Source organism: Etheostoma spectabile, chromosome 2, assembly GCF_008692095.1.
Source record: "Etheostoma spectabile isolate EspeVRDwgs_2016 chromosome 2, UIUC_Espe_1.0, whole genome shotgun sequence".
NCBI lineage: Eukaryota > Metazoa > Chordata > Actinopteri > Perciformes > Percidae > Etheostoma > Etheostoma spectabile.
The window spans coordinates 6636980-6649864 of NC_045734.1; the positions used below are offsets into that span (position 1 = coordinate 6636980).

Below are 12885 nucleotides of genomic sequence, written 5' to 3' on the forward strand. Positions count from 1 at the left end.
CATGGATATAGACTAACTCCCTTGTAACATTTTGTATGCACTTTGGTCTATTTCCAGGTGAATCCCCTGGCCCAGAGGAGGATCAAGTTGAACAGAGATCTGGGAAGAAAAAGCAGCACTGAGATGGCAGCTTCGGACAGAGCACCGTCAGGTCCTGAAAAGACGACCTCCACCTCGGACCGATCAGCTGCTGCTAACATCTGTGAAGGAGACCGACCCGGCAGTGCAGCAGAAGGTGCTGGAAGAAAAGAGCGGGCAGCATCTGCTGACAGGGGAGTCCCCAGAGAGAGACCAGGAAGTGCTGGAGAGAGACTGCAGGGCTCAGACCGAGAACAGAGCAGAAGCTCGGGACTGGACAAAGAGCAAGACAGGACTTCAGGATCGGACAGAGACCGAGGCAGTGCGTCTGACAGACAGAGGGACAGGGTCTCAGGCTCACAGAAGATAGCAGTTGCAGTGGAGAGAGACCCCGAAGGAGAGAGGTCTGTGAGGAGAGAGCGAAAAAACTCCAGTGGTGGAAGTGCAGGAGGGAGGTCTGTCTGTCTGGATAAAATGACCATCGCCGAGAAAACGGCCATCTCCAGGAGCGTGACAGACCCTCAGGAGAAGCCAAGCACATCATCAAAGGAGAAAGGCGAAGTGTCCGAACGGTCATCTAAATCTGACAGGTCTGTTCAATTTGTTTCCCCTGATGCTTCCATATCCATGATCAAAAGAACAGATGATATAGTGGTTATATAGTGTGGTCCGGTAAACACAGTTGTTAATGTGTAATTATATCCTCTTATTTCCCAGGAGTGTTTCCAAGGACAGAACAGAGAGGAGTGTCCCCTCAGGAGAGAAACCACTTGCTGCTCACAGAGAAGGTAATTTGCAACATAAACTGTACGTGTCCATGTGTTTGTGAAGAGATGATAACTTTAATTGTGCCATCCAATGAAGCATTGATTAAACCCGTGTTTCCTTTTTCTCCTTCGTCCTCTTCCAGCAGTGAAAGACGGCGAGGAATCTGTTGTGAAGAGCAAACCCAGGATCAGCCGAAAGGCTCTGACGAGCCTCGCCGTGAGCTCCACCAGGTCAGTCTCTTGTACCAATTTTTGAGACCATTAGGTTTTTCATTTTTTAATTATTTCACCTATTTATTCATGTTTTAGGTTTATTGAATTCCTTCATCTTTGTGTTGTTCATTTTCATTGGTGCATCCTGTGAGTTATTTGTTAACTTGATTGTTGCAAAACAAATTTCTTTCCGGGTGATGGTAAGATCAAAGTTTAAATGAGTGGTGTTGCTTGGAAATACAGTAGCTTTACATCCAAGTTCATTTTCTGTCAGCTGTTGATTAGTTAGAACAGAAAACCTGTACAAAAATTTTCGGGTCCCGGTAGGGCTGCATGATAATGGCCAAAATGATAATCACAATTATTTTGAGCAATATTTAGATCACGATTAATTATCACGATTATTTTTTGATTTTAACCAACAACAAAAAAAGGTATTGTCTCATATTTATATCTGCTTTTACCATATTGTGCTACATACCTCTTATGTTAAATTTGTAAGAGGTATGCACACACACACGCACACACTGATTCTTATCATATCTTCCACTAGTCTAGGACTAAAAATCATATCTCTGTATTTTTCGGCTGAATGGCGATACACAAGATAAACCTCCTGTATGCTCTTTTATTAAAACAGATTGGCTTAAAATAAAATGCAAAGGCAGTGTTTCCTTCCCAGATTGAAAATATACAGCTGCAACACATGTAAATGAAAATGATCTGAAATAAAAAGCCTAGGATATACTTAAGAAAAATTAACTCTGAGAAAACTTTCATCAACAATAACAGACTAAACGAGGGAGAGAGGAGGAGTGCGATGGACTGAAGGTGTATGCTACTCCCAGTGTGACTGCTGACTCATTATGAATGGATCCAGCACAGGTCGAATGGGGGGTCAGCAGAGTTACACACCTCGTGTGTTTTTAATGTCTGTATCGTCACTCCGCTGCATTTTTATGAACTATGATATTCTGGCCATGGGTCACATCTCTGGCCCAGGTCCAGCAGGCTCCGTCTCACACGCTATACACAATGAACTAAAGTTAGTTGCATTCAACAACTTCTGTTGTTTTTCGCTGTGGCGGCAGCAATAGCAGAGTTACTAGTGGAAACACTGGTACAAATACAGGTTTCCCTTTCATGCTTAACATTGTACATCTGTGTTAATAACCGTTAAAACTGTGGCCAAATGTCGCCGCTGGGTCTCTCCAAGTTGCTGGGAGCCGTGGGGGAGTTAATGAGTGCTGGGCTGCGCGGAATGTCTTATTTCAATTATTGCTCGATTACGCAAATTTGATTGTGGGAAACCGAAATCGTGATTAAAATTTGATTAATTGTGCAGCCCTAAGTCCCGGCTATCTATCGTCTCCAACTCTAAAGCGGATAAGCGCATTTTCCAACATGTTGAAATTTGACGTAGGCTTTTTTTGCTTAATGCAAAAATAGAGCTCAAACAATTTAATCGATTGACAGAAAATGAGTCTCGCTCTGGCCGAATTTCCAGTGGCACCAGAGCAATAACATCAGAAACTATCTGGATCTATTAAAACCTCTCTGCTTTTCTTTGTCTTAAGAGTAAGCAAGTGCAGACAAGCAATTTAAAGAAGTCAACTGAGATTTTGCTATTTTCTGCAAGTTTATAGATCAAACAATTTTTAAACAAGTAAATAATTCGCTAATTATTTGATAATAATAAATATAATCATTACTTGCAGCCAAGGAGAAAGTGTTTTTGTATACCCAGCTTTATTGGTTAATGTGTTAAGAGGATGTATTGAACACTGTTTTTCCACATCAAACATGTGTAAAAATTAGTTTAAAGCTTTGTAGCCCACTCTTAACTGGAGACTAGCGGCTCCGTTAACTACTATTAGCATAAAACATCCAAACCTCCGACCGAACTCCCAGCAGCCAAGTTGCATTATTGGTAATGTAAGCGGCAGGTTTTCACAAGGAAGAAGAATAATCGGAATAAAAAAGGTGATCTCTCTGGTTCTGCTGCAACATTTATGTATTAAACTGTCCATAGTGATTGTAGTAGTGCAATGCTGTACTTTTTATTTATTTTTATAAACATGTCTGTTTCTCCCTCAACACTAGGTCAACTCAAGAAACGAAACGAGAGTCCGACAAAGATCAGAAGAGTGTATCCTCCAAACCCGCAGAGCAGCCCCCATCGAGCCCCGGGCACAGCCGTGGCCGTAGCCCAAGCATCAGCCCAACACCCAGCCCGGCCAGGGAGGAGCCGCTCATTCAGCCTCCTCCTCGCTCCAAGTGGGAGAGAGAAGATGACGAAGAAGGCCAGGAAAACGGACTTGGTGCACCCAAAGACCCGTCACCGGTCCCACAGAGGGGCCGGGGCAGGGAGGGGCAAACTGAAGCACCTAAACCTGCCAGGGGTGAAGGCCGGGATGCTACAAGGGAGGAGAGGAGAGGAGTATTGAGAGAAGAGAAAAAAGGGAAAGCACCCAGGGAAGAGAGTAAAGGTGGTAGGACAGCACAGACAAATTCTGACAAACCAACCAAATCCAAACTTGTGAGAGAGGAGGGGAGAGGAGGGGGAGGAGCAGCAGGAGGAGGAGGAGGAGGAGGAAGAGATGAGGGCCGAGGAGTGACAGGGAAGGAGGAGAGAGGTGCAGAAGGCAGAGGTGGAGGAGGACGAGAGGAGAGTCGCGGCCCAGAGCCCAGGAGACAGCGTTTGTGTTCAGACCTGGGTCGCGAGACAGACGAGGCAGCCTTTGTGCCCGACTACAGCGAGGGCGAGGGCTCGGAGCCGGACAGAGGAAGAAGTGGCAGCCCCAGTCCGTCCCAAAGCCAACCCTCCAGCCCCAGCCAGAGCAACCACAGTGGCGTGGCGGACAAGAAGAAGAAGAAACACAAGAAACATAAAAAACACAAGAAGCACAAGAAGCACAGCACCCACGAGAAAGAAGGAGAACAAAAGGACCACAAGCACAAACACAAGAAAAAGAAACACAAAAAGAGCAAAGACAAAGATGTGCCGGTAGAAGAGGAGACGACGGAGAAAGCAGTGGAAGGAGCTCCATGCTAACGGGGGTTAAGTCGAGACTGCTGCCCAAAATCTGTAACCTTCTTTGTTAATAAGGAGATAATGTATCTAAAAATATTGGCTAACACTGGCATGCTGCTTCATGTGCCAGGGAATAGATGAAACAAGTCTTTGGCTGTCCATGAAGCTGGAGGGCTGTCTGGCTGTTATTCACTTAATGTCACTGCAGGTCCTCAAACTTACTTAGGGTACTTTGTTGTGCTTGGATTGCAGCATTATGACCGCTGCTAAGGTTCATATTCATTGTGAGCCTCCTCTCTGTGACTTTGGGTCAGGGAAATACTCTGGAGTGATGCTGTGCTGCACTATCGTGATTGACCTTGAGCCGGCCAGGAAGGACTTGATGATGATTACATAGCAGTGAATCTAAATGATAGGAATAACCAACACTGTACTCAGGGATGTGATTGCTTCTTTGTAGAGGAGAATTGCTGTTTCTCTGCTTCTGATTCATTTGTAAGTAGAGATGAACTGTTGCTTCACATAATAATAATTTTCGCTCGTTTGTTTTGCTCACATCCCTGTGTGCTGTTCAAGGCTTAAATGCTGAATAACCTTGCTATGAGGGCCTTTGTAAGCTCTTTTTTTTTTCAGGACCGTACTAGCGGTTTTGCGTGTTTAGCACATTAAGTACAAATAATTTATACTTTCCGTTACTGCTAACAGTTCTCAACATATATAATCAAATTTTTCAGCCGTTGGTTTCAAATCGTGCCAATTTTGTTTTAAATTCAGGTCACTTTAACATAAAGGCAGCAACATATTCTTGGATAGGTTACCTATCTATGCAAGGATAAATAGCTGGAAGTTGATTTTCTTACCAAACTTAATTTGAATGAAATACAGTAGTTCATTTTGGAATGCATTATAGTATTTGTGGTTAATGTGCGAAAACTTGCCGAGTCACCAGTATGTTCCTTAAGTTAAAAACAAACCTTTATGTATCCATGCTACACTGGATTCTATAAATCTAGGTTGTGTTAATTAATAATGTCTAATCAGTCGGCATGTTTTTGTTCCAAAGGTGCTGTCGCGTGCGTGCGTGCGTGCGTGCGTGTGTGTGTGTGTGTGTATAAAATGTGACAGAAGTGGGACATATTGGAAGACTGGTGTTCTTATAAATGAGTTATTCCTTTTCTTTTAATTAAAATGTTTTGACCTCATGGAAGTGTCTTGAGTTGTATTTCATCAATGGTTGAACTCTTAGTTGCCAAAACAAGTGTTGATTTCACTGTGTAAAATGACCATGTTTAGACTGTATAGTGCAACACTGAAATAGTGTTGGTAATAAGTAATAACTTTTTATGAGGACGGATGGATAGAAGGTGGAAAAAAAGCCTAAGTTTGCGATTATATTGTTGTCAAAAGGTGATCACAGCCCACATTGATGGCAAAAAAAACATGCATTCAGAGAAAATATTGTCTGTTGAAATTATAAAGCAAATGGTGTGCTTAAAATTAAAGGTTTAACATAATGGTTAAAGTGAATTATGCTAAAAATCCTTAAAAAGCTTTGAATTCCATAATATGAATGCATTGGGAACATTGCTCATTTAATTCCAAATCAAAACAAGACAAAATTGATCAAGTTTGTGTTCTACCTTTACAGAACGTGAAAAAAAGAATATTAGGCTGTTCAAAAAAAATAGTATTTGCATTTTTCTTTGCAAACTAACATTTACTGTATAAACTGAAAAAAAACTTTGCTTTACTTTGAATCACTGCACTAATATTTAGTTGCATAACCATTGTTTTGGAGAAGTGCTTCACATCTGTGTTGCATGGAGTCGACCAACTTCTGGTACCTGTGAACAGGTATTCCAGCCCGGGACGGTTGAACTACATTCCACAATTCCTCTGCATTAGTGGGTTTAGCCTCAGAAACAGCATTTATGATGTCACCCCACAAGTGTTCTACGGGGTTGAGGTCGGGGATTGGGCTGGTCTCTCCATAACATCTATCTTGTTCATCTGGAACCAAGACTTTGCTCGCTTACCGGTGTGTTTTGGGTCGTCTTGTTGAAAGACCCATTTCAAAGACATTCCTCTTCAGCATAATGCAACATGACCTCTTCAAGTATTTTGATGTGTTGAAACTGGTCCATGATCCCTGGTATGCGATAAATAGGCCCAACAGCACAGTATGAGATAACCATAACATGATTTTTGCACAGTCATGCTTTACTGTCTTCACAGTGTACTGGGGCTTGAATTCAGTGCATGGGGGTCGTCGGACAAACTTCCTGCGGCCCCTAGACCCAAAAAGAACAATTTTGCTCTCATCAGTCCACAGAAGTTTGCACCATTTCTCGTTTGGCCGGTCAATGTGTCCTTTGGCAAATTTCAATCTATTCAGACCATGTCTTTTTTCAGCAATGGGACTTTGCGGGGGGGCTTCTAGCTGATAGCTTTGCTTCACATAGCCTTCTTCTGATCCTAACAGACCTCACAGGTAACTTTAAATCTGGCGCTGATCATTGGTTGAGTCTCCATCCATTCAAATGTTTTCAGGCTTTGGATTCCATTTCAAGGGATTTGACATCATTTTGGCTGAGCAGCCTATCATTTTCTGCACTTCTTTAAATGTCTTCCTCTCTCCAATCAACCTTTTAATCAAAGTCCGCTGTTCCTCAGCAAATTGGGTTGTTCCAGACATTGCTCTGAGTATTGCAGTGGGAAATGCACTATAACCAGCATGCACAACAATTACTCCCTTAGATATGGTCCATAATTGAAGCATGTACAAGTATAGTATAGTTTAGTAGCAACATGGACATAACAACTCAACCACATTTTTTAATTATATTCTAGTGTTGGTATTTGTTACAAGAAGCCCAAAGTACAAGTGGGACAAAAACATAAACACGTACCACCCGATAGGCGATAAAAGAACAGAGATGTACTGCAGCACGTCGAGTATCAGATATATTTGGAAATAAGGATGAAGTATGTCCTCGAATGCCGTTCCTCAAACAAAATTGCGAGTTTAGGGTCTTTGGCAGCTCATTCATTTTCAAACATGAATAATTGAAGTAAAACATCCCACAAAGAAACGAGTGCAGTGAGACAGACTGACCACTGTGTGGAGCTGTAAGTCCTGCAACTTTTAGCATGGGAGTGGAAAAGATTTACAATAAAAAAAATCTTCTCTCATATGCCTCAGCTCCAAAATACAACCCCACATGTCACCGCCTGTCTCTCTCTCCCCAAGAGCACACAGCAATAAGGTTCATGTTGCTTGTGTTTGTGCATATTGTAAGTGTTTGTACCTAGTCAGAGAGATAGATCACAGAGAGAAACGGGCTGAAAGCAGGAGATGGTTTCACAGATAGTCGAGGGAACACTGACAAATGAGAGCAGCAGATGTATTCTTCCCCAAACAGCAGTACGTAAAAGCACATACCCAGCTCAGTCCTTGCATTGTATGTGTGTATGTCTTTAAGGTCATCCTTAATGGACTCAGAGATCAGTGAGATTAGAGAAGATTAATGTATTGTGTCTCTGAACTCCTGCCCAGATTATCATGTCCCCACGTTAGTCCTCTCATCTGCCATCCTGCAACATTCACTCTGCATGTGTGTGTCTGCCCCCATAGACGTGTGTGCGCATTTGTGCACCTGTTTTCTGCCTGTGTATTCGTGTGTCTGTGTCTCACAAGCGTGACATCATATCCTGTCATCAAGGCCAAAGGTTGCTAAGCAACTTCACTTCTGTCGATTGTCGGAAAAGATGCATCTCCGCTACCTGGCTCACAACCTAATCACTCCCTTATCCTGTCATAAAAGTAATGTCTGAGGATGACGCTGGCTGTGTGTGCATGATTGCTCATACGTTTCTATGGACCACTGTGCCGTTATGCTTTGCAAACACGATACAAGAAAAAGCAGGGATAGAGAGAGGAGGGTAGGATGCGGCTATGTATTGTCTGATAGATTTCTGTGATTCCTAGAGCTGATAAAAAGGATGTCAGTACTGTACATGCAGGTGAATACTCCAGTTAAATACTACAATACAGCTACATATCAGAGCAGCCTATTAGCCTGGTGAAAAAGATGCTTGCATCTTTGATTTGTGACTCTAACTACCTTTGTTTTATACATGAACGTCTTACTGGGATTACAAATGTAAGCAACGTTTTAGATTACACAATGCAGATTGCTGTGTAAATATTTTGTATATATCAATAAAATACTTGTTTGTACCAGTTTTATATACAAGTACACATTTAGGTACAGTGGAAGAAGACGAGAAGTTAGGAAACAAGGGAGTAACAACTTTGTGTTGAAGACGTACACATGTGCATGTACAGTTTGTGTGAGTTTGGACTTTATATCAGGATGTAGCCTCAGGTGGTTGCTATGGCAATTTCAATGATTGTCACAATTATTGATCTGTAATCGAATTCCCACTGTGTGTGTGTGTGTGTGTGTGTGTACATAATTGTGACAATGACATGGGATAGAGCACTTCCCCATATATAATGTTATGTGATGGTCACCATGGAAACAAACCCAAGGGGCACCTACAACACAGTGATAATAATGTTTGGCCTAGATACCCATCCTCAACTGATAACAGAGGGAATGTATTTCTGCCTGAGTGTGTGTGTGTGTCTGTGTGTATATGTCAGTGACCAATGTAAACCATCATTTGAACACACCCCAGTGACGGAGATGGAGTAAAAAATGCATGAAATTATTCTGTGGAGCAGAAAGAGTCTTGCATGAGTTACACGAGACGGTAAGTGTGAGAAGGATGAGACGAGCTGGAAGGAGAGGAAAAACGAATAAGAGTGGGAGTGGAAACACATCCAGAAAGACCCAATAACAACTGATTACTGCCAACGCACATACACATACACTCCCAAACAAACACAAAGGCTTTCAATGGTGCTTATCAATTATTGTGTGTGTTTGTGCGGTTAAATGTTTTATAGATATCATTGACTCTGTTGTTGAGATACACTGAGTGCTTGATGTATGCTGCTACTGTAACAGTAGTCATAGCTGTGAGGAGTCTTTTCTGTTGTGGGCGTTGATTGGGTATTGCACAGTGTTTCCCTACATTGAGTGAAAATCTAATCTTGGTTTGCAGCCACACTAGTGGTAAATCCGTCGGTCTGTGAATCCAACTCTTTGGTCCACAGCTAAATAGCTCCACAGTCTGGTGCAGGCATTCACCAATCAGAGTGAGTTACTGTAGGCGATCCCCTGACTTCCTATCTAACACCTTCCACAGATAACAGTTTCCACTTGTCCGCTAAAGATAAGATAAAATATGACAGATAAGAAGATAAAGCTTTTTTTTATCCTAAGAGAAATTGATGTGCAACAGTTGCAGTACAAAGTAGGAAGAGTGCAAAGATAAAATATCAGTAAAGCTGCAAGTACAGAATATCAGTAACAGACATAAACAAGGTTAGTGGTAAGGTTGCTTCTTGGATACTATAATATGTTTATATGTATTAGAGCCAGACTGGTAAAGGATTTTTAAGGCAATACGAATATTTGGTTATTTAAAAATCAGATATGCCGATATATATTTAAAAAAGAAATCCAGACACGTTACAAAACATTAAACAGATTTCTCTACCATTAGGTATTTGTTGTTATTTATGAGTTCTCTCTAAAATGATATGATAATAATTTGTTTTATTGTCACAACAGAACAGAGGAACATCCAAATATATCAAAGTTCTGATAAATAAAATGTATAAAAATACAAACTTAAGCGATGAAACTTAAAGTCCTTTGAACAAAAACACATTTACAAAAAAAAAAAATCAGTGTTGCCATCATGGACGTTGTAGAGCGCCCTCTGGTGGACAAACTATGCAACGCCAACGCTCAAAACATGGTTGACAGTCCGTTTTTATTTCGTCATTTATTTGTCATTATAAATGATTCTGATGAATGAATGTTTCAATTTATATTTAAAAATCGGCCATTGTAAATGCAAATACCGATAGATTGGGAAATGCCTAATATTGGCCTATAATATATAGCTATGTATGTGCAATATCAAATTTCCAATGCAGGTAAGTGTGCATGGTAAAATCTAAATATTCTATGAATATGTCCATGATATTGCAAGTAATATTTAGTACAGCTGAGGCTGTAAAGTGATGCAAATCTAGGCAACATGAAGCAGCGTGCAATATTTATGCTAAATATCCTCTGCTTAAGTGCTTTTGCAGTGTTTATTCACCCCAAACAGCCAAAGTACCAACTGAGCAGACGCTAGCTGAAGCTAACTAGCACCACAAGCACTGACCATGTGCGTGGGTTGGGCCTTTTCTGAGTGACTCCGATCTTCAAACTCAACAACAACCTCATGTCTCGCTTAATATCCTTCAGTCTCTTCAGTTCAGTCTCCTTCAGTTGAGATCATATGATGATGTGTGAACACTGCACAGAGGATGAAGCCTTTTCATTTAGGTAACAACATCCCTTTTCCTCCAGCACAGCACATTTAAATGTTTTGCCCCGCTAGTACGGCCTAAGAATAGCAAAGTTGTCTGTCTATTTTTAATGCCTCCAAATTTGTTTTCTAGCATGTAGTGAGCATTAGCCTCTCGATGCTCCTACCGCAGGACTGGTTTTCTGTTTAAGGAGTGTAAACATTAAACAAAACATCCCCAAGAAATTATTTGGAGGCAATATATTGATAATAAAAAAAATTAACAGGAAAGCATTTAAGACTAGTGCTCCCTGTAAGCAGTTTGCTTTGACAAACATTTTCTAATAGTAGTTCCCAAAGTGGGATCCAGGGACTGCCAGTGGGCCTTTGGAGAATTGGATGGAGCCCCCAGAAAAATGAGCAGTAGCTGAGGTTCAGCTCTATTTCAAGACATTAATGATGCCTATCCTGCTTTTTATTCACTCTGCCTTGTTGGTATCACCTCAGTCTCGCACTATAAAATATCCGTCTTTTAATCGATAAGGCTTCATAATAAACATGTGTTTTATAATATGGATGCAATTTAACTGAAGCTAAAATAAAGAAAATGCTGGTAAGTAACTACAGTACATATGCTACCATTTTGAAGTACTTGTACTTTAGTTGAGTCTTTCCATTTTATGCTACTTTATACCTCTAGTCCACTACATTTCAGTGGGGAAATGTTCTGTTTACCCTATCTGACCCTTGTTACTAGCTACTTTTCAGGTTACAATTTTGATCCAAAACATATAATCATCTTTCAAAATAATATAATGATATGTAGGCTACATAAAACATGAAAAATGTTTTTTCTGCATGAGTACTAGCACTTTCGATAGGCTTACTTAAGATTTCACTGCTAAAACCTTCACACATTTCCTTCACTATGCAGCAATTTGAATGCATAGCCTAATTTAACTTTGTGATTAAGTATTTTAAAATTATGGCATTGCTACTTGTACTTAAGATCTGGGTACTTCTTCCACCACTATAATTAAAATTATAAATATACAAGAGGCCAACAGTATCGGTCAGTAATTCATTGTTCTCTGACACATGACGTAGCTGATTTCAAGGTATTGTGTTGGAGCTCTGCCACACCTTTGGGTTTAGACATGAGTGGGACTGTGGAGCATCCTTTCTGGGCGTATGACAGCAGCATCCTCCGCCCACACGCATCCACACAGCGTGCGGGGTCGCTGGCTGGGGAGACAACCCCCAGGCACACTCAGAGACAGAAAGAAAGAGGGATATTGGGTGCACTGTGAGGCGGAGGAGTGGGGACCAGTCACATGCTCTGACTTGCTCCGTCAGTGTCAAGTTATCTGGTTTTAAGAATTAAGCTCTCAAGCCAACATTTTCAAAATAAAACAGTCATTGGAGTGCATGCATACCATTGATGGATGGAGCGGTTCCACACTGGATGGAAGTTGAGGACAATAAAATAGGCTACAAGATGTAGCCAAATTATGCTCAACAACAGTGATTGAAACAAGTAAATCAAAAGTCACAATGAATTGTGACAAATAAAATAGTTTGTTATTGATGGCAAACGCTGTCTAACTTTTGCGTTTCTCTTAATATAGCCTATGCTCACTATTTATCCATCTGGTAAGTAGCCTAACTGATTTGTTTGAGGTAGCAAATGTGAATTTGTAATTATTTATGTTTTCTACCTAAATGAAAGCTAATTTTATAACCATACATCATTGTATTCAAGGAAGTAGCCTAACGTTGATCTGTTTTCTAGACCTAGACCTAAAAACTAAGACCTGACACGCTCAATTTACAGTGAAACTCAAAAGACTGGGTGCTGGATCCTTAACGTGAATATATAACGGTAATTTGGCACTCCAAATCCAAGCCTACTTTTTTATTTCCACATGGACGTTTCGGGCAGGGCGCCCTTTAGCGTGTTTCACCGGCTATCCCATCACGGTACACGCCAAGAAGGTAAGCTCTAAGTAAACCTAAGTCCTTTCAACCGATATTCTATCAAACTGTCGTTATTTCTCAAGGTTGTGGCATACTGTAGAGCGTAGCTTCCGGGACTGGGCTGTCTTATTTTGAAGGTAAAATCCGAGTATATCCGGTCTGCCTCACTCCGTCTGTCTTGACGCGGCTCTCCCTGTCCCCGGTGCGCCTGAACCCCGGTACATGACACCGCAGAGCGCAAGGGGGGCCGCCTGGTCCTATTTAACTTTTTTTTTTACGGTTATTAAAACTTCTGCGCCACATTACTCTTAATTATTTTCTCTCTCTTTTTCATCCTCCCGACTGACGGACTGAGTTTGGATATCGGCAGGGGGGGGG

The 12885-nt window shown here is 41.3% G+C and overlaps 1 protein-coding gene across 4 annotated transcripts in view; it reads left to right on the top strand.

Annotated features, from left to right (window-relative positions):
* LOC116694565 (E3 ubiquitin-protein ligase RBBP6) overlaps positions 1 to 4186 on the top strand; it is a 17030-nt gene extending 12844 nt beyond the window's left edge. The window contains exons 17-20 of one of the 4 annotated variants that reach the window (XM_032524342.1): positions 58 to 668; positions 796 to 866; positions 989 to 1076; positions 3156 to 4186. In XM_032524342.1, the coding sequence (XP_032380233.1) occupies positions 58 to 668; positions 796 to 866; positions 989 to 1076; positions 3156 to 4113 (1728 nt within the window). In that variant the 3' untranslated portion in view covers positions 4114 to 4186. The remainder of the gene's footprint in view (positions 1 to 57; positions 669 to 795; positions 867 to 988; positions 1077 to 3155) is intronic. The other 3 variants (XM_032524362.1, XM_032524353.1, XM_032524370.1) reach the window with 3 other exon arrangements.
* The last annotated feature ends 8699 nt before the right edge of the window (positions 4187 to 12885 follow it).